The sequence below is a fragment of the Mya arenaria genome, chromosome 12 (genome assembly GCF_026914265.1).
Source record: "Mya arenaria isolate MELC-2E11 chromosome 12, ASM2691426v1".
Classification (NCBI taxonomy): Eukaryota; Metazoa; Mollusca; class Bivalvia; order Myida; family Myidae; genus Mya; species Mya arenaria.
Genome location: NC_069133.1, coordinates 58,224,171 through 58,247,471, shown reverse-complemented (window position 1 = coordinate 58,247,471; position 23,301 = coordinate 58,224,171). Strand labels below are relative to the sequence as shown.

The window sequence follows — 23,301 nt, the reverse complement described above, 5'->3', positions numbered from 1 at the left end:
TATATTGTACCCAAAATTTGAACACATAGGGATTATGACAGATCTATGCGGCACATGATATCTTACAATAGCGTAAGAATATAGGTTCTGATATAATTGGATCAAGGTGTTTTAGAGACATTTGTACTTTCTGTCCATAAGCCTATTATTCATTTCGATAAATAGAATGTCAAACATTTAAGAAAGAACAAGCTCAACACAAGTCTTCTTCAAATGTGGAGAGTCCTGTGGCATAGATGTCTGCCTCCCTCTTAACAAGATGTGGACTTGAGTTTCACTGGGGATTCTCTTGGCCTCTCAAAAAGGGACTGAAGTACATGGTTCCTACTGCAAAAATGGACTCTAGAGTGATTCTTTCACAATTGGTTGAACCTGAACTGTACACTATGCATACTGTTAGAACTTATAGTGGACCATGCTGCGTCACACACTGCAATACTTATACATCGTTAAACAATGTTAGTTTGGTTTAAAGTTCAATTCACTGCACTTATTTTCGTTGATTCAATATCTGATTGTTAATGATTGGAAAAGTAACAGCAGCAAGGGTGATTCATGTAGTGCAATGCGAGGCTCAGTTCTAACAAAGTAGCACAGGTGTGACTCAAACTTCGTCATGGCTCTCATCAATAACAAATGAACAATTGTCACCAGTCCAGGGCTCTCCTGAGTCACCTTGTCTCTTGCAGAACCACAAGTTTATATTATTGATTCGAAGCATTAAATTTGCAGGCAATGAGTTTGTTTTTGCAGAGGTCAAGCAAATCAAACATGATTATCACCCTCGTTTTCAGTCATCTGGTCATAATGGATGATCCTGTATAACAGTTCCACAACTTACAGATACTGTTTGCTGGCATTGTGGTTGTCACTGTTTTGTCAAGGCCATGATTTTCAATGATCTCTAGGTATGTTGTCTGAACTGACCTGCAGTATTGACCATGATCTCTAGGTATGTTGTCTGAACTGACCTGCAGTATTGACAATGATCTCTAGGTATGTTGTCTGAACTGACCTGCAGTATTGACAATGATCTCTAGGTATGTTGTCTGAACTGACCTGCAGTATTGACAATGATCTCTAGGTATGTTGTCTGAACTGACCTGCAGTATTGACAATGATCTCTAGGTATGTTGTCTGAACTGACCTGCAGAATTGTCATTGGGTCCTGGGTTTCAAACATTGTGGTCTGTTTTTGCCAAGTTGTCTGTTTTTGCCAAGGTGAAGGCCATAATATTTTCATGGGCCATATTTCATATTCTGACAAGGTAAAGTTGATGTGATAATTATTGAGTCGATGATTAATGGTGCATGAAATGAGAAGCCTTTGAGTTGATTGTTGCATATTTTGCTGCCTCATTTGAAATTCTTTTTTTAACATGCCATGTAAGGTTGATTCAACCAGATTCTTTATGCTGCAATTACAAACTGTCATTGTTTTGGATAAGACTCCATTAAGTATGGGTTGCAGTGGACAAAACAGAACCCAAAGTCTAGCTGCCAGGACTGCAGATAAAGTGACCCTGATTCTATGAGTGAATCACCTCAAGGCTCCAGACTTCCCTGGCAGTATCTATGATGGATGTTGACAAATAATGATCAAACATTGATTGATGCTGGTGCCATACACCTGTACAGCTTGGCTGCATTATCCTGCCTCCAAGGGGCGGGTGTCAATTTAAACACTGACTCATGATGAAGGTGCTCTTTGATATGAACAGATTATGAATATATAACTAGCTAGCTGATCCAGGGTATGGTGCACATAGTGCACGAAAAAATAAAATAAAAATTGTCCAAGTGAACAATTAACGAGACCATGGTAGAGAAATAATGCCTTAATTGCACCAAAAGGTCCCATTTCAGCCATTTTTTTCCCTGAGGAATACCCCTTTAACCCCCATTGCCTTGTTTAGAGCCTATTTTAGTGGCTCCTTTGGAAAGGGGCGCAAGGTTTGCCCCTGAAGTGTGCTTACCTCTGGCATCAACTCCTGGATCTGCCCTTCAAAATGAACATGATAAATAAGGCAACCATTTAGTTGAAGACATGCATATCATTATTTCTTTAAAATAACTCATTGTACTATCATTTGATTGGTTGTATCTGGCTTATTCAAATCCTAAGCAGAAGCAGTTAAAGTATGGCAGGGTATTACAGAAACCATTGTCAATGTTTTAAGACTGATTGCTTGATATTTAGATGTTATAGGTTTAAGAGTTTATGTGGATATTCACTTGTCACTCTTGAAGGGTTGATACAGATTTAACATCTATTAAATGTCTAGAACTCCCTATCCTAAGATAAAAATATTGGTCTGTTCATTGATAAATATGTTCTGTCTTTGTTTTTCCCACAAAAGTTTCCCTCATAAATCTTGTTCTCTGTAAATATTCCAGCTCAAAGTAGTCTAAATACCACAAATTATTAAACCAGAAAAAACATTCTCACCCCATTGAGATTTTCAGATTCAGTGGCTATTTTCTGGGAAATGGCATCCATTTGGGAGCCAATAGTGGCATGTATTGATCAAGATGTCTTTAATGGGTCAATGATGAAAAGCTGTAGGGAAATCAGTCACCACCACTGCAGTATGTTCTTCCTAGCTTCAGAAACATTTTTCCCATGAAAATATAGCTTATTGATGTTGAAAGTGTTCAAAAAGACAATGAACTTAGATTAAGTCCTTGTCAACTAGCATAAGTCTTTGTCAGCTTGCTAATTACTAGTTGAGAAGTATATTTACACAATATTTAAAGACTATTATGAAATATTGTTGATATGATAAGAATGAGTTTGACCAAAATGCCATTTGGGTCATGAAATGCACCTACTACTTTTCAAATGCTGATAGCTTCCACAGCAGTTTTTAAATATATCAGAAAATAATTCATATCATTATCTTCGAAGTTTTGTCACTGATGTTGAAACTTGTAATTTGATCAGCAAGTTTCACCAGAACTGCTGCAGAAATAGCACTTTTGCAATAATAATCAGATTTGACGTCTTGAGTGTCCAGTCTGAAATTTAGACTTGGGGTGTTAGTGAATATGGCCCCAGTGCATCTACAGGAAGAGTAATCTTAAGAGAATAATTTTAGATATATATAGCCTCATTCACATCAATGTTATACTAACATATAATATTCTAATTTAAAAAAAAACAATTTTCCAGGCAATGTAGCTGTAGAACAGTTATGGCATTTCTCTTTGATTTCCATCCTTTGATCTTTAATATTTCTTTAATAACTAGAATTTCTTCCTAGACAGGCACTGCAGAAGTGATTCTGGTATTGATTTGCCTGTACACAGTTTGGGCTTAGAAACTGTAAAATGTGCTTGGAGCAGTATCAAAGCCCAAGGGTACCAATTGAAGTTTTGGGTGTCACCCTGGGGCTATAAACTGACCAATATAATCAGGAAAAGTCCTGGGAAAACCATCAGATCAGCTGAGAAAATGTAGGAACAGATTAATAAATAATTATGTTGCATACTGGAAAGAGGTTGCCCACCTTCCATTGGATTTTCTGATCTGTCCTGGGAGCACAAGAAAATGATATTAAACCACACAATATCAGCTAGTCATGCGTAATGGTTTCTTACTCTGTGGCAGTTGTTACCTAGTTACTGGCATGCCAAGGTGGTAAACCCAACCATTATGTAGGCTTTTAGCCAGATTAAATCGGGACAGGGTGCTGCAAAAGAGGAACAGGGTGCTGCAAAAGAGGAACAGGGTGCTAAGGGAGAAAAAGGCACATTGTATCATGCTGCTAAGAAGTTGAGTTCTATGAATTTGACAAAAAATGTAAGAAATAGTGGAATTGAAGTAATATGAGGTTTCAACTGCCATATATGTACAGTTTGTTTGTATTTATATAAATCAAGTATTAATCAAAACAATATAAATATTTGACAGTCATATGCATTAAAATTCTATGAAGGCAGAAGGGTGCCCATGCTGGTCACCATGAGGGCAGAAGGGTGGTACCAAAAAGGGACATGGTGCAGCATCCTTCCATAACACTTTAGCTAAACTCCTGCAATGATGTTGTTTTGATAGCAGTGTGATGTTTATTGTCTAGTAGAGTTGTGTCACTTGTTTTAATAGTGTTGTTTGTTTGGCCTTGATCCTTGTGCCTTTAAAGCTGCACTCTCACAGATTTACTGTTTTTACAACTTTTTATTTTTTTTGTTTTGGAAAGAACAAATTTTTGCATAAATATCTGTAAACCAATGATATGAGGTTGCTGACAAAAAAAATCAGATCGTAGATTTTCATATTTATGTTTGAAAATTAATGTTTTATGGCTTAAACCGTTACTAACGGTTTTAGAAAAATGCAACAAACATCAATTTTTGAACATAAATATAAAAATCTGCGATCTTATTTTTGTCAGCAGTCTTATATAACTGGTTTCCATTGATTTTCGCAAAAATTGGCTTGTTCCAAGACAAAAAAAAAAGTTGTCAAAATGTTCAATCTGTGAGAGTGCAGCTTTAAACAGGATGTTAACATTGGTTGACTAGAGGGCACTACTGGGCTTGTTCCTGTGGTTTCTATTGTTCTGTCTATACAGAATTGGGTCAACCTTAATGATGTCTTTGTGTTGAAATTAATTTTAACATATATAATTATAATTTTTGTATACAGATATTTGTAATTTTGTTATCAATAAGACCAAAATACCAGTAACATTTGAGTTAAATGCAATCTGTATCTTTCTGTGATATTGCCAAACTTTTTTCTAATGCAAAAAAATCCATCTCGCATTTAATGATGTTGAGAAAAAAATATTAAAAAGTTTTATTTATGTTTTTTCCTCCAGTTTCTTGACATCTGACCAGATTTATTATCAAAGCTTTCAGCAGATTTTGTGGGAAATATTTTGCTGTAGAGAATTTTTCCCAATTAATTGCATTGATTTGTTTCCTTCTTGATGTTAATAATTGTCTCTCTGGTGGATATAAACTTTCATTTAAATCATGTATATTACAAAGGATTAGTGCCCTGATATTTAAGATTCAAAACTTTGACCTTAATTTACAGAAATTATTTTTTTTCTTATTATTTTGATCCAGTATTTCTCAGAAAATAAATTGTGGTTCATAGGCTTAAAACCATCCCCTTGTTCCTGGATAACTCGAGTTGTGTATATACACTGGCACCAGATTTTCAAACTCAATTTTTTTTTTTTTTAAATCAAGAAAAATCTTATAATTCCGGACTTAAAATTATAATACCGAAAATGAGAAAAAAATATTGAATAATATTTTTTTTATAAATATGCACTTTATACTGTATAAGTTAGTATATTATACATAGTGAGTTTGAAAATCCGTTGCCAGTGTGTATATTATCATTCCTAGTGTATATAATCATTCCTAGTGTATATAATCATTCCTAGTGTATATAATCATTCCTAGTGTATATAATCATTCATTAGCAGTATAAGATGCATAAAATTATCATATTTCTTGAATTCGTCTTTTATCACTGAAGTTTTTTGGCTTTTCCGCAGACATACATTGCTTTTAGCAATAATAAATAAGGATAAACAATTGACTATTGATAATATTGCTCTACTATTGTATACCTTTACAACCACTTGTTTGCCTGGAAATAAAACCTTCAGATTGAGCAGTTCTAGGGAGAAGTGTAAAAAGGTTCTACCTGCTTTTGTGGCTTATGTCACTTAGAATGTTGTCGTGTCTACCCCGAGTTATAAACAAGTCTCTGGCAGTGCTTAGCAGGGTTTATAACATGAACTGTGAAGATCAAAGACATTTCTGTCATTTCAACAATCACATTATGCCACCTAAAGAGGTCATATTGATTGCCCTTAATCTAAGGCTTGTTGTCTTTTCTCTTGATAAATTGTGAAAGGCCAGCTAAAGAATATGAATTAAACAAAGGGACTTGATTCCATAAGCAGGAGAAATCAATTTGTCTTGTTATTGGCAGCCTGTTTTATTGCATCCTATTATGTCCAAGGAACATGTAATGCCAGGGAATGATAGACAACAGCCTTTCAGAAAGTGTCTTGAGGGGATTCTTTGTCTTTCCTCATCAGAGATGGTGCCTTTGGTTCTTTGTTGGATGACATTTGAATGTGTCATCACTTAGGTGGGTTCTTTGTTATAATTAATAAAAGACAAAATTTCATAATAAAGTTGTTTGGATATTGGCAAAGATGTGTCTGTCTGACGTTTGGAATGTAAAAACGAACAACAGAAATAGTTTTACTCTGGTCAATCTCAGATGTTTAACTTTGCCCAAGTGGATCTACTATCAGACATGTTATGTTTCTTTTCCATTTTTTTTCTAATGTACCATTTTCACTCAGAAAATGAATTCAAAGTATGGTTTATATCAGTTCATTTCTGTTTGTTTTTTTGTCTGGATCAACCAAGTGAAATGTTGTTTCAGAAGCATGTAGGGCTGAAGATTACAAAGCAATGAAAGATGTCCAGTCAGTAAGGTAAATGGCCATAGTTAGTCATAGAGGGGTTGTCAATGACAGGTGATAAGAAAATTACTGTAATTACCTTTAATTACCAGCAGAACAATTGCATCTTGTTAACTGTAGGAGGGCGGACAATTGGTCTTCATTACTAGCCCACAGTTTTAGTATTGCCTTATAATTAGCAGACATGATCTGGCATGGCAAGGCATAGCTGCCTCATTAGAGACACCCAGTCTGCTACATATCTGCCAGTTTGGAAATATATTTGCAAATTTTTACATGTTTAGCCTTTAGGGCTGTCTTTAATATTTTGCAAGAAAACGTATGGCTCCTTTTTAGATTCCGTTGTATTTAGAAGCTGCAGTAGTCAGTCAGTTCAAAATCCTATAGACCTTAATTTGTGAGTTGAATTTCTTGCTGACTCAAACTCACCTAAACTTACCTTTCCATTTGCCAATGAAGTAAATAAAGGTCTTTATATTTGACTGTCTTCACATTCAAAAGCATAATGGAACCAAGCTACTGGGACAAGGTCCAAGTTTCAAGGTCAAATACATCCCCTAGTAGAAATAAGAGTTGTCATAACTAAAAAAAAATTCCCCCAAAAAGTTGCCTCTGACGTCAAATGACTTAATTTTTAATGCTTTTCGCCACAAATCAGTATTCCTATCCACATGCTGTGTCTGACTTTGGCTCATGTTTGAGTGAGCGGCAGGGGGTGTTTTACACAAAATCATATACCACAGCTGTGTATGAAATAAAATGTAAACTTTCCTGGCAGTTTTTATAAATATTCAGTTAAGTTTATGATTATTACGGAGTTTCATATGATTCTGTTCAGCGGTTTGCAATCATAGTGGTCGTTAAAATGTAGGTGTTAACTCTTGTTTACAGTAAAGACCTCAGTATGGATATCGATCATTTTGATTTTTTAAGCCAGATGTTTTCTTTCTTTCATTGAATCCTTTTCCCCTTTCCGCTGGACAAAAAATCAGGGAGGGCATCCCCTTGGCACTGACTATATATACATGTATCTTGTGTTGTAACATATTTGTATATGTTTTAATAGCCTGTGTTGTCAGGTATGTGTTTACAAGAATCTTGCGTTGTCATAGTTGTATATACATGAAGCTTGTGTTGTCACACATGCGTAAACATGTAGCTTGTGCTGTCACATATGTGTAAACATGTCTTTTATTTGTAACAGTGTGGAAGATCAGACTAGCAGGACTGGTGGTAGTGGGCCAAACCTTCAATATAAAGATATCCCTGACTAACAACATGGAATGATGTAATACTTGTAATTCATCAGTATTTTCTTCTATTTTCAGCGCTTGGAAAAATTGGCCAGATTACGGAGCAGATAGTAGACTGTTTGTTGTGGGCCGTGCGTTACGAGGAAAACGCAGGTGTTCGAGCGGAGGCATGTCACACGTTACAAGTGCTCCAAGTTCGTACCGAGGAAGTTGCAGATGTGCTTCAGGACCGGTTCCTTGTTGAGGGGAACAAGCTGGTCAGAGAGTAAGGAACAGTTGCAGTGTTTTTTGGAATGCTTTAGTTTAAACTTACTCATTCATTTGAATAAAATACATAAATAATTGCCCAATATACTAAACTATTGAACTTAACTGTATCTGCACTTTGCTCATGCAGACTTTGGCACCTACTCACTCACTGGCTATAACAGTGAATACAATACCTGCATTGGTCTTACAGAACACTAAATCCTTTAATGCTATTCAAACTGTAAAATGCATTGCATGTTCATCATTTAATGTTAAATTTTATGATGACATTTTAAAAGCATGGAATTTGAAAACGACCATCCTAAATCTTGAAGCCATAAAACATTGAATTCCAACAGAATAACATGCATACAATATTGGTATTCATAGCCAAAATACAGGATGCACTTTCAGGTTAAGCTGGCATTCCATGTGCACACATTTGGCATGTGCTGTCCGGTTTACGTTAAATAATGAACAAGTTGCATTTTGTTGGGTCTACTCCATTTGACTGACCGTAGTAAGCCAACATGATTAATCCCCTGCCATATGTTGAAACTGATGGAAGCTATGATTTGCCAATCTGAACATTGCATTTTCATTCCAAAAGGCTGAAATATATGATAGAAAGATTATTGAGCATTTTTGATCCTGGCAAACATGCTGAAAATCGATTGGAATTTAAGTACTTATGTTTGATGCTTCAATATTCAGGCTTCTACTGTTTCTGAAGATTAATTGAGTCATAAATGTAGTACTTATTTGTTTTTTTATAGATTTAAAATGTTTATGAATGTGAGAAAACTCCTGTGTGAATGAAAAATGAGAAAAATTAAAGGTTTTATACTTATATCTAAATAAAAACAACAACATAAATATTAAGAACGCACAGAGGATAAAAATAGCATCCTCATAATAATACTGAAGCCAGCACAAGCTTTAAACTGAACAGAAAATGGACGTTAAAACCCATGTATTTTTCAGTGATGTAGATGCCCAACCCTAACATGGTTTTGACCCCCCTTAAAAAGGTAGTTTCTCTGACCTTTCAAAATGAGAAAGTCAGAGTTCAAAATGGACTAGAATTTGATTCATATCCATCCATATGAAATGGAATAAACTGTAACCTTTACATTTTTCAAACTACTCAATTCAAATGGACCATTATGGTTCTTTCCAGTGAGCTTGCTTCTACTCTGCGAATGTTCGACATCAGTGCATCTGAAGACATGGACATGGTTGCTCAGATAAAACGCGAGGTGAAGAAATTATGCACGCGGAACATTATCGCCACACAGATCACACTGAATGAGGCTGATGACGATAAACGGGACAACCTCAAGCGCATGATCTACGAATCAGAGAAAGATATGAAGGTAGGGTGTTGGGATCAGTGGAGTTGTAATGCAAATTTTTTAACCTTGGCAAGAACTTACATACATTGAAGATATTTAAAAGGTGAATGTTGCTAGAGAGGATGTGCCCATGTCTAGCAATGTCCATAATTATGACTTTAATGCTTGCCAAGTTATAACCCATTTTTGACAGAAAAACAACAACAGATCTGTCTCAAATTTCTCAGCAAGGCTCAGCAAGTCTAAAAATAAAATAATTACTGGTAGTTACTATGATGGGCCCTTTTTTACTATTCTTTGTTGGAGGGGGTGACCTTTATGAAGTGCATTTTTTGGAGACAGTGTAATAAATAAAATTCATATAAAATTTGTTACTTAAAAGCTGCACTCTGACAAATTGAATGTTTTGACAACTATTTTTATTTTTTGTCTTGGAACAAGCCAATTTTTGTGAAAATCCATAGAAACCAGTTATATATGACTGCTGACAAAAATTAGATCACAGATTTTTATATATAAGTTCCAAAAATGATGTATTATGCATTTATCTTAAACCATTATTAACGGTTTAAGCCATAAAACATTAATTTTCGAACGGAAATATAAAAATCAACGATCTGATTTTTTGTTACTAGTGGTTTAAGAAAAATGCATAAAACACCAATTTTTGAACTTAAATATAAAATCTGTGATCCAATTTTTTGTCAGCAGTCTTATTTAACTGGATTCAATGGATTTTTGCAAAAATTGGCTCGTTCCACAACAAAAAATAAATAAGTTGTCAAACGTTCAATCCGTGAGAGTGCAGCTTATAAACATGAGGAGGTGATAACATTTCGCAATATACAAATTGACTAAACAAGACTAGTGGCGTTGTGTTCGAAATTGAAACCGATAAATGAATACCTAAAAAATGTATTACATTATATCCTGATACGAATCTAGCGTATTGCAATTTTTATACAATCCATTTGTTGGCCTTATCGTTACAACCCTTATTGTACACATTGACTGGCCGAGTGCCATCACCTGGTGTTTACTTGAAATAGAAGAAAATTAAAAAAAACACACACTATATTTGTAACTGAGCTTATTTATGACGCCCTTTGATGTTAAGCATCAATTTTTTCTTGTTATATTATATATAACACATTCATGAATAAGTTGATATGGAGTTAACCTTGTAGATTGCATTCCAAGCTGATTTGTTGTGTTATAACTGACACTTAATATTGAGATCTTTTTCCCATGAAGATTTCCTAGATTACTTGGAATTTTGTATTGGAGAAACAGAAATTGATAAACCTGAATAAAGCTAGAAAACCACTTGTAATACATATTAAAAATTTATTGAAACTATGAACTGGTGCAAATGGATAATGTCTACATACTCTCAAAACTTGGTAACATGTTATGTTTCTGAAATGATATAGTATGATTATTTAAAAATATATATTTTGAACATACCCTATCAGTCACGTAAGTCAATGACATTTTAATCACTGTTCTTTAAATACTTTCATCCTCTTCCCAACCCCACAGGAAACCTTTTTCAAGCAGCTGAGAAGGCTTCTGACAAGTAGCATACCAAGTTGTTTCTGGTTGTATCCACTAAGCTACAGATTTCAAACTCATGATGAATAGCCATGATTGTCATGTTTGTTTTCTTATTACTGGCATAGATATCTAGACAAACAACCACTGGAAAATGGCTCATGCCCAGAATTCCTGTATGATTCTGTCCATACAGACAAATGGCTTATCAGTCATTTGCTTGTAGTTGTCCATTGAAAACCAGATTGACCTAACAGCATGATTATTTCATTTGCATTTAGGGCCCTTTGGTGAATACTGGGCATGGAGAATGCTCATAAGACAGCAAAAACAACGTTTCTAGGCTTGCCCACCCCCATTCCATACCCACCCTTTACATTCTTACACCTTGTATTGTGTGTGTGGCTGTCCATCTCACCAGCCCTTGTCGGCTTATTGCAGTAGTTGAAATTAACACAAGCCAGCAAGCCCTGTACTGGCCATATGCTTCTGGTCTTGCTCAAAATTCTACATTCCATATTGGAGGACTTGTTGAAATTTGTTGACAAGCACTTGTGTAAGGATCAGACTTGATCACCTTAATGTCTAATTTTGATGACTGTTATTAGCAGGTCTAAGCAAACTATATCCTATGAACAGGCAAGTTTCCTCAAGTGTTTCAGTTTCCTCCCAAAACACAAGACCACACTCTCTTGTTGTGGTTGCAGTGATGAATAGAATGTTGTTACATTAACTTGTTACAGAATTATTATAAAATAAATAGGTAATAATAAAACTATGAAATATGATAGTCCTTAATACTACATGTGTTTACAGTTATACCAACTATTCTGCAAGGACTTATTGCATACAAGTTGATGTCAATATTTCTTGTAAAAAGTCGTTGTTATGGGCTTCACCCAATATATTCGCATTGTTTCCAGCAGATGTAACTGTGGTAGCTTACCTAGAATATAGAACAGAATTGAATACATTGCCAATGGTCAGATGTCCGTCCACTGGATATGGTACTCTTGAAATTTGACCCAAGAACAGCATAGAACAGTGTCCTCAATCAATGTTGTTTTGGTGCCAGTGTATCAGGCATGTAGCACAACAAACCAGACAGAAGCTAGCACCTAAGATTGCCAAAACAGTGTTTAAGAAGAAGCTACTGTGGATTATATTGATTTAAGTGCTATTTACAGATAGAACTTTAGTAAGAATTCATCCCATGATACAAATTGAATTCGGCCAAATCATCTGGATAAAATCATTATACAATCAGCTGCAGTCATGAAGTGCAGTTTCTTTTGCCAAAATTGCCATGAGAAAATGTGTGCATAGGATCATTTTAGGCCTGTGATGCAGGTGTATGGATGTTAACTGTCATGTCACATTTCTACCACACACAGTTAGATTGCTTTATCATCCCTGCGATATGCAATAACTGACATTGCCACATACCCCACCCACTTCAAGCATTTTGCTCCTTTTCAAACAGGCGCAGATGTATATTGTATTATACATTAACTGTTTTCTTGATGTTATGTGCTGTGAGCATTTGTCTTGGTGAGGTTTTATAAAAATGTAGTATTTTAGAAAGGCCCAAAACAATCTTGAATTGTTCATTCTTGGTTACCAACCTATTTATTATTCTTAAATTCAATCCTCACACTCTTTTGGCTGTCTGATATTCTTGCATAAAATTACTTTTATAAAAAAAAACACCAAAATCTTTGAAAATCAAACCACCACAAAAGTGGAAGGTTTTCAGTAACTCTTCTTAATATGAATATTCATTGGCTTCGCTCATCATAGAACAAAAAATAACAGACAAGAGTTATCTGCCTTTGTATTCTGATAAGCCATTTTACGCATTTAAAAGACATTTGTTATCAACCAGTGCAGAATGCTTGCATTATATCAATTTGTTTTTGATGAGTTGCTTAGATTTTGTCAATGTTCTTTTATTTAGAGTGATTTACGGCTTTTTTCTTTGACATTATGTTTTCCCAAGATTTGATTAAATTCTTTGATCAATACTGACGCAGATTCTGCAAGAAAGGTACAAAAATACAAATACACCTGAAAAGATAACATCACTTGGTGTCGTTGTGTTACATGCCTTCCAGATAGTTCTTTTATCATTGTGTATACAAATGAAACATATGTTCTGCAGCCCTGATTGATTTTACATATACTATTTATTTGTTCTTCCAATCTGTTTCTGAATTTCTATGCCAAATTCTTTCTTTTGCAGATTTATAGCCATTGCTTTTTCAAGAATTGAGGTGTTGTTATAACCTACATACATGTGTCAGAGTCTGCTTGTTAAAACTTTAATCTTGGGCCAGTTCTGAAAAAAAATGTTCAAGATATCCACATGAGACCTAGGGCTGAAATCATCTGTTTTTTATGCTCAATTCTTTCTACACTTCACCAGATGGAGGTGTCATTGTGCAAACAGGATACTTCAAGTGCACATGTAAGAAATGACAATACACACCTGGGCTGGTATTCTTAAAACATCAAGTCATTTTTTAACTTCATTTTCCTAAGTTAAATATCTCACTGGTCATTTAATATAATAACTTAATAATATTTGAAATACATTATTTTCATTGATGTTATTAAATATACATGAACTTATTCTTAAATCACTTATTTTTTTCTTTTAATATGAGTAAGAAAATTTCAAGATATTGACATAAGTTAAGAAATGACTTACAATATTTGTTGAATATTTGCGCTGTGTTGCAAGGCCTGCAACTCTTGCTGTATTACTTGTTGAGTTATGCTCCTTTCCAACTCAGAAAAAAAGCAACAACAGGCAACCATTTGTACATTGTATCTGCTTGCAATGACACTTAATAGTCTTACCTTCTATGGTTTTAGTCTGGCTTTTCCCCAGAAATTTAATAAAACATTTTTGGCTGTCTAATTATGTTCTACACCTGACAAACCTCAAGAAATATTTGTCTGGAACACAGGCTTACTTTGAAAATAATGATTATAAAATACTATACAGACATTATGTCTCCAGCAATATAGACAATATGCCTCCTTTCATACCCCTATCATTATGTTTAGATAAAAGAGTATCACTTTATCACCACTCTTTTCACTGAAGTGTTGATTTGCATAGGAAAGATATTGATGTAATAATAAAAAAGAGCAGTATCAATCTCATCTACAGCAAGAATAGGCACATTAACATTATTGTGCAAGCACACACTGGCTGCCTTGTTAGTGAAAATGACCATGTCTCATTTACTTATCCCTTTTCTTCTGTTTCTCCATTCAATGTTCTATATGGATCCATGCTTCCCACCTATCTCTTCCCCACAAATCCAGTTAGTCCGAGATAGGAGGGACTAGAAGCACTGTCCACTGGTGACCCTGTCTTTTCCCTGTGTTTCTTCTATGATCTTTATCCATGCCTTCTCTCTCTCTTTCTCTCTCTCTCCCGCCCACCCTTACATTCAGAGAGCCAGAAAGTCCCGAGGTAAGCGTGGCCAGAAGCATTGTCAGATAGTAGTCCCAGCTAAGATCCGCCAACACCATACTCACATGACCCACAGCTGGTTCCGCATCACTGAACAGCGGAAACAAACAACACAACCTATCAACAGCCAAATCCTGGTATCTCTCACCTTGTCTTGCTATTCCTCTATCTCAATAACTTTTTTAAATTGTTCATTACATGCTTTTAATTTTTCTTCTGATATAGTGTTTCTGTAAGGGCTTTATCTTCTTTTTTTTCGATTTGTTCTATTTTAAAAGTTTCATTCTCTTAATTATATTCATACTTGCTTTTCCACCGTTTTTCTCTCTATTTTCTTAAGTTGTCACTTTGTAAAGTTCTAAAAGGTAGTTTCTAGACCATAATCTTGTGGGTTTAATGCCTTGAGATACTAAGCCTCAGTATGGGTTTACATCACCCTATTGACCCCAAGATATCTTAAACCCAATACACTTGCATAACAGTCCCTTTAAACTAAACGTAAGGTCATACTCCTACTCTTTTTCTTATCTTTTTCCAGCAGTACCAAGTTCAGCAGGAGCCCATGATGGACCGTATACGGTCACTGAGTCGCGTTAGTAGTCATCGCTCCGAGCCCCAATCGGGCAGGGAAACTCCAGAACCGATCCGGGATGTCGTCTTCACTCCCACTGCTGAACAGGTTAGTACAATGGCTGAAAAAAACACACCATATTTTTGGTTGAATTTTGATATCTACTGTCTGTTTCATTTTGGTAGTTTCATTATAGTAGAGTCTAGCTATAGCAATATTTACATTATCGGGAAATGTTGTTAATAGCAATCTGAGGACCATTATTTGAAATGATTTTTGTGTAATCATTCCAAAACTACTAAGGAAAAAAATTGCACAACATATTTCCATATTCCAGGAATTAGAAGCCATTCTTGGCAGGGAGGAGCTAGAAAGTGGCCGTACTTCACCGACTTCGACCCAGGGAACAACCCCAGCAACAAAGTCACGCCCCACAACAACAAGTACCATGGCAACCACACCTGGCAATGAGGATGATGAGGAGGAAGAAGAGACAGAGGGGAGTGAAAAGGTTCGGGAAATATTTTAAATTATCTGATCAGGCTGATACTTTCTATGTCCTGTCAACCTCTTGCTACTTGTAAAAGTATTGCTTTCTGTGATGACTTAAATAGTGATATAAATGTTGTCTTTTCACTGAAATAACCTGTCTATCATGTAAAACAAGTTACTGTGAAACTGCGTTCCCTCAAACAAGCGGTCGTTCGAAAACCGGCGTTCCCTCGAGGTCGGAGCTTGCTCCCAAACTTTTCTATTTTCATATAAAATATACCCACGCTGCATCGAAACCTAATTATGTTAAGCAGTCGAGCAATATCCTCGGTCCCAAGTACACAAATCGTGCACAAAACCTTATGGCTCCCTCGAGGACATAATTTCACACTTTTTCCCGAACGCGTGTTCCAAAATAAACAAACAATTGCTCGGTGTTAAAATTTTTGCAAGTTGTAAAAATTGCAATGACAGTTGAAAGGCAATTTAATAAGGTGTGAAAAATGTTTTTTCACTGTTAACGCATGACCGATATTAGTTGATATGGGCATTTGAGATGATAATTATGAGAAGTTAATGACGAGAAGTTAACGCTTTAGATGTGGTCAGACGGTTCTTTGAATTCACTGCCGATGCTGACCGTGATCTTCAGAAGCTCTGTACTCTGTCACGTCACAATACGATTGAACAGTTTAGCAAAACCGACAAGATGCGCCAATCAACAATCCTTGATTTTGCGAAACTTAAATCTGATTAATGCCACAATATGTACTGTCATTCAAATGTTGCTTGTTAAAAAATGTGCTTTTTTGTTAAAATAAACATTTCTATTTATTGTTTTACATTTAGTTTACGTCAACCTTTGAACATATTAGCGATTTCCACAACGCAACACATAATCGGTGTCTTAGTAACAGTCTGTTTGACGACTTCAAACTTAAAATACACTGAAAGATATTTCATATTAAACTGGAAATTTGAAAATAGGGTCGTTCGAAACATCGGTTCCCTCGAGGTTTTGGCTCGGTCCCTGGCGACCTCGAGCGATCGCAGTTTTACTGTATTCAAATTACAAACAAGCTATTTCCATTGTTCTATAGGAGGGTGAGAAATCTCCCTGCAAGTCAGGCGAGGAGGAGCACCAGCCTAGTTCAGGGTCAAGGTCACCTGGGACCAAATCAGAGGAAGAGGTTGAGGGGGAGATTGCCCGGGTGACGCAGGAGTTGGAACGACCGACAAGCACTGTAAAATTTGCCTCACATCTTGAAGTAGCAGACATACCTAACAGGTCAAGGTCATCTCTAGGGCCGTCACGTCTGTCACTGATGGATGAGCACGGGAGACCATCCCGCACAGGCACAATGATGACAGGAACTACAGGCACTGAGGGAATGGTGTTCGGGCGGGATGCAGTCGTGGAGCGGGAGAAAATCAACGAGGAGGCGCGAAACACATTTGCAGTTATGGATGGGTGGTATCAAGATATGTTGCAGGATTTGATAGACCTGGATAATGCTTTTGAACTTGGACTTTCTGCGGACAGTAGGCAAGAGTTTGAAGAGAAAATCCAGAAAGTCAGGGTCAGTAAAACACCACCAACAAGTAAAGATGGCATGGCCAAGGTGGAAGTCTCTGTAACCGACACAAGTGAAGGTCAAGGTCAACAAATGGATTCAGATAAACAGACTAAAGTAACAGAAAACGCGAATATAAGCTCAACTAAACTTGAGGAACAAACTGCTGATGATAGTGGCAATGTAATTGACCCACCAAATGATAGAAATGTCACAGAAAGTCCAACTGTAGACAGAGAAAAAACTGACATTGAAATTATTGTAACAGAAGACACAGATACCGAATGTGTAGAATGATAATATAAAACCTGCTGAACATTTTATTTTATGATCACTTCACCTTATGGTATAACAATAATGGAACCACATGCTATAAGTTATAAATCAAACCATGTCTTTGTTTCACTGCCATTTTTATGATTCACCAAGATTTAGCTATGATTATGCCTAATTGGATGCAATGGGTAAACTATTAGCTGGTGAAATCCTGTATAGTTCTGACCTCAACATAACCTCCTGATGAAACAATATGAACACCAGTATTGTACATCCATGTTTTCACAAGCACCAATATAAACAATAAGACATCAGAGCATCAATTATGTGGTGCTAATCACAAGAGCAGAGATTGTTTTCTGTTGGAAGTGTTGACTGCCACATGTTTTTTATTGTTAGTGTTGACTGCCACTGTGTTTTGACATGAAGTATGAAACATGACCACCACAGTGAGGTGTTTTGATGTAAGAGGTCTGTTGTTATCATAATGGCCACAGAACTGTTGGTACATTTGCCCTTATCTTTGTTTATTATGTACCCGAAAAGCTGATATTTTTAATAATGTCTAAAAAACTTTATGGAGGTACAGCCAGATGGAAGAATAAAGTAAAACTTTAAAAATTACCAAGACCATTTGTATGTCATTCTTGTACATGGAGTATCATTTTCTGGTAAAGTCTTGTCAAATTATGGCTAATTTTTATTCATTTATATTGTATTTATTTTATATTATGGCTTATTATAGAACATGTGCCTTGTACTGTGGCAACTGAAGTTTTATTGCCTATGTTAAGAGCCTTCAAGAAAAGAAACAACAACATTTGTTATTCACAGAATCACAGTATTGTGGCACTCTGCTGTTGTACAATGATACTGCTGTTGTTAAATGTTTATTGTATAATAAATACTTGTGGCATTTTATTTTTATCTGTGTTAAATGTCTGTGATATTTACATCATGTTTTATTGTTTCATAGAGTATCTAATTAAGTCACATTAATACATATTGTATACAAAAAATAATACATCAATAAAATATGTAATAAGTGACAAAATATTAAATATCTTATACAAGTATTTTGTAATTGCTTTTTAATTGTTATATATGTATGAAATAAAATGTTTACAATTCATTCCAAATTGTGTGTTTTATTTGAATCTTTTACTTGCAGTAATTATAGTATGGCTTCTAATTGATTACCGGTATGGCATCTTAATAAGTACATGTACATTATGTAACTAGTGTACAATAATGTGAATAAACCCATGTTATTTTGGTTTCATTATCCCACACCAAAGGTTTTGTTGAGGGTAATATTGTTTGGGCATTGTCCGTCCTTCAATTTGTCTAGAACCATATCTTGGTAGGGATGATCATATTATATTCAAACTTGGTCAGAATGTTCCCCTTCGTAAAATCTCAATGGCTTGTAAAAGTGAGTCACATGGGGTCAAAAGAAAGGTCATCATATATGTCACATCTTAGAAAAAATCTTTGGAACACAATAGAGGCATTATATTTGTTCCAGACCATAGTCATCAGATTTTATCAGAATAACTCCTTTGATGAACTCTTGGGCAATTATAAAACTTGGCCACCTGATTATAAATAAGGTCATAAGGTCAAATCTTCGCATTCGCAACCAAATCATTGTAATTATTGGTCAGATCATGTTCGACAGAACTAAATCCTTGGTGAAAACTCACCGCATATTAAGAGTGGGTCACATTGGTCAAATCTTGGGAACATATATACAGACAATTTTCACAGGTCCAATATTTATGAAAATTAATAAGAATGTTTTCCTTGAAGAGATCGTTTACTAACATCTCTCGGTGATGTCGTTTTTATCGACAATTCTGAAATGGTGCAATTCAAATTTAAATAAAATTGTTATTTGACAGTAAATTTCTTTTATTTATTTTTTGGATCCAGGAAATGATACACATTAAGAAATTATCAAGCTGATCATAGTTTGAAATGGTGCCCATTAGGGGTGTGTTACCTTAATTTAGTGTGTTCTATGACATTTGTTTAATATCAATTATTTTTATTATATATTAAACAAAATGCAATACCTTAAATGATAGCTACAATAGTTGGACCAGGCGTTAATCTGATAGCTACATGAAATGAAAGGCGATTTGTTCCTTTCCATCTCTAAATCCTTAAAAACATGCAAGCCAGTAACCAGTAATTATGGTTATAATTAATCTTTGAATTGTGTATATTATTGATAGCTTCAAACTTATCAACATGTTAGTGATGCCTATATAAGAGTTAACTTGTACTTTTTATCCCCCATTTCATCAAGTTTAGTGCAGTAATATCACAAATCATTGTGGCTTGCATTAAAATGTCTGGCGCAGGCAATTACTCATAATAGCGTTAACAATGTAATAATTAAGGCAGCATTTTACCACAACAGTTTGTATTTGAATGGCAGTTAAAATGACACGAACATCCAGAATAAACGACCATTAATAAATCATAGCATGACATCTAGATTATCAATACATTTGGAGAATAAAAAGTGTCTCACAAATTCGGAGCCTTCATTTCATTTGAAACTGCGTAGTAGGTCGTTTATTCTTCGTGGCATTCTTATCTATGTCTAACTCGTCTGTCTCTCTCGAAGAACAGTCACGGTTAGTGTCACACTCTCAATGTCCGTGTCGTCGTTGGCCTCGCGCAAAAACTTTCATCATAGCCATACCTCAAATACCGTGTAAGATGTTCCAATGAAACTTGGTACAGATGTTGCCACAGACAATACGCACATGAACAGCAGTGCCCATTACTTCAATAGTTGTTGAGTTATGCCTCTATTACCGAGACGACTGACTAATGTTGGTGTTCGCTCTGTGTTGATTTGGGTCTTGATCATGCCTTTTGGTTTGTCAGTAATGAAGACGGAATTAAAAACTCATTTTTCGAGTGTACCAATCCATTTTAGCAGCTTTAATTAGCCGCATGTTTATGAATCAGGCACGTCCGTTCGCATACTGGCCGCCAAGAGAACGTTTCTTGTTTAGCTGGTCGAACCCGCACCATCGTGAGTGAGAGACGGACACCTAACATGCAACGTCCATCGCTTCTCATGATAACGTTCATCGTTGCGACGAATAGCACAAACAACGGATGATATATAGTATTGCTATAATAGTTGAAAAGACACGTGGTTATTGTAATAATTATCGCCACGGCGAGGGTTTTTTCCTCTGAAGTAGCTTACAAACCATGGCAAAAGCGGTCAACTAGCATATCGCAAAACGGAATAAAAATGGAACTAAACTTTTAATTTATTTCTTTGAACTGGTGATTTAAAAGCAATTTAAAATTCACCGTTACGGGTATGCAACGCAAATGGCAATGTTCAAGTTTATTGAACTTTAATTACTTGACACAATCGACAGTTGATGCATGAAAAGATCATCTATATTTCATTATGTCTTTTTTTGAGATAACTTTTGCCAGCTGCTGCGTCTTAGTTTTTTTATTGTAAATGAATTACACATTATAAAACTAATATTTAGTTAAAAGCTGACATTAGGATTACTGTTTTTGTACGTTCGTTATGGGAGGATGAAACAAGAGTTCAGCTAACCAGACACCGTCTGTGTACATTTAGACACCATCAAGGATGACATTTGGCATTAACCCAGTCACGTGATGAACAGATAGATATACACAATAACGCGATTTATAGGTTGACCCGTCGGGGCTTTACTGTTTACTCATACATATCCTGTATGTGAAGCAAAAATCAAAAAATGAGGGCAAGGAAACATGACAGGGAACAGATTATTCAGACTTTTAAAATCAGACGCTATCTTTACATTTGGCGTTTACATTTACGACGTTTGCCATTAATTTTACAATGTGAGGAAAAGTTCAACCCAGAAAATGTGTCCGACTAAGAACTTGCTCAATATCACGCCAATCATTATTCATCTTCATATTAATGTCATAGCTATGCATTTAGCTTAAACGTTTTCATATGAACAAGTTCAAACAAGATATCGGCACGATTGATAGCGGACCTTTTTCTGGCGTTTAATCATTATTGTCATGTTTAACGACTATTTGCAATTTACACAGGAAACAGTAGTGCAGTCTTTAAGTAGATGCCAAACAAGATGTGTTTGCCAACATCTGCTTGTATTTAATATTGTTTGTTAAAGTAAATCAATGTTCGTGGTCAACATTTTCTAAATAGTTTCTAGAAGAGTGTTCACCGGAAGCCTTTAAGGTTTGACTAAGACTGGTGACTGGCGGTAATGGTGATTGCAACACTGTCACTGGCACCGACTAGTTTTAGAAGAGTAAAGTTAAAGATTAACATTTGGGAGATATCTAACACAGAAAATAAAATCAAATGCCAGATTTCTTTGAGAAAGTTCTGGATATCTTTTCCTGCGGAACTGACCGTATCAAATGAATCATTAAAGCTCTTAAACTGATAATTGTTTAGACAAGTGGTCGACCAGTAAAAATCGTTCTATGAAGTTAAGCACTTAATTCTATCCTGGAAAGAACCGTGTATATAAATATTCTTTGAAAGCCTTTATCGGATTATCACCGAAGCCTTCACCAAGCGTCCTGTTACACAGACCAGACGGCTCAAGAGACGCCACCGGCGATTAGAGGTGGTGGCGGGTCCTCTGGAGTCCGATTTCTGTTTTCACATACAAGCAGGAAGTAGAGAGCTTTTTCTCTGAATTTCTATCTGTTTCACTGCAACGATATGCATTAACCAGAATTTCGGATAATGATTGGAGGGCAAAATCAATATCAGCAGCAACAGCAGCAGCGGTTTCATGGTTGGTGGGGCGCGGTATCCGGTCTCACGGGTAATAGGCGCGGTACTCGGTCTCACGGGTGGTGGTGCGCGGTACTCGGTCTCACGGGTGGTGGTGCGCGGTACTCGGTCTCATGGGTGGTGGTGCGCGGTACTCGGTCTCACGGGTGGTGGTGCGCGGTACTCGGTCTCACGGGTGGTGGTGCGCGGTACTCGGTCTCACGGGTGGTGGTGCGCGGTACTCGGTCTCACGGGTGGTGGTGCGCGGTACTCGGTCTCACGGGTGGTGGTGCGCGGTACTCGGGACTCAGGAGTGGTGGGGCGCGATGCTCGGTCTCACGGGTGGTTGTATTGTAGGCAGTTTCTCAAAATCGTTAGTATTATTTGTTACGCTAGTTGTTGAAGTAAACCTAGTGCTCATCTTTATATTATGCGATAATAAGTGCACAATTTCAAAGAAAGAGTTCGCATTGGAATTGCGTACATACGTGGAAGGATGTGCACCATGTCTGCATACGACAACCAACTTATTGGAAGATTGTTAAATCATTGTTTTCAAACATGTCGTTAACATTATCAGTATTCTAAGACGTTGCAAGTAACCCACGTCGACAACTTTGGTGCAAATAGTTATCATGGTAACTATTTTAGTTCGAGTGTCAGTTTGCTTGGTAGACAACAGCGCGGTTGTCGTTGCTGATAGGCCGAGAGGACATGTCAATAGTGGCTTGAGACGGAGGCGATCCAGACCTATCCTCGTGGTTGAATATCACCCCACTCCCTCCACCCTGTAAGGTTAAAATAACCATTAAAGCAGGCGTGTTCCATACACCAGTTCCAACCATACACTTGTTGACCCTGAGCAAAATGTGCACAAAAGGTGCAAATTCGATTCCTTAACAATAGCAGTTCCACAAAAAATGTGCACAAATACAAGTTCAATTAAGGTTGAAATTGCGTCATTGTGACAAAATCTACCATCTTAAATATTTTGAAATATATATTCTCACAGAAATCGTTTTGACACCAGCGCCATATAAAGAAATCAAACACTCACCCCCTACTCATTTGAGTCCAAATGTCAAATGCCATGGTACTGGTATACCGCTTTCACTTTGATCCGTGCACTGATAGCTTTTAATTCAAATGTTGACACGCAAACCTACGTGGTTCAATTATTTAATTGCGACTCTAATACTATGTGCGGCACTTGATTACATCTTTG

General features: G+C 36.3%; 1 protein-coding gene across 3 annotated transcripts in view; it reads left to right on the top strand.

Moving 5' to 3' along the window:
* LOC128211780 (HEAT repeat-containing protein 4-like) overlaps positions 1 to 18,396 on the top strand; it is a 75,641-nt gene extending 57,245 nt beyond the window's left edge. For all 3 annotated transcript variants that reach the window (XM_052916834.1, XM_052916833.1, XM_052916832.1), the window contains 5 exons: positions 7,793 to 7,982; positions 9,147 to 9,342; positions 14,901 to 15,041; positions 15,271 to 15,444; positions 16,526 to 18,396. In XM_052916834.1, coding sequence (XP_052772794.1) covers positions 7,793 to 7,982; positions 9,147 to 9,342; positions 14,901 to 15,041; positions 15,271 to 15,444; positions 16,526 to 17,296 — 1,472 coding nt within the window. In that variant the 3' untranslated portion in view covers positions 17,297 to 18,396. The remainder of the gene's footprint in view (positions 1 to 7,792; positions 7,983 to 9,146; positions 9,343 to 14,900; positions 15,042 to 15,270; positions 15,445 to 16,525) is intronic.
* The last annotated feature ends 4,905 nt before the right edge of the window (positions 18,397 to 23,301 follow it).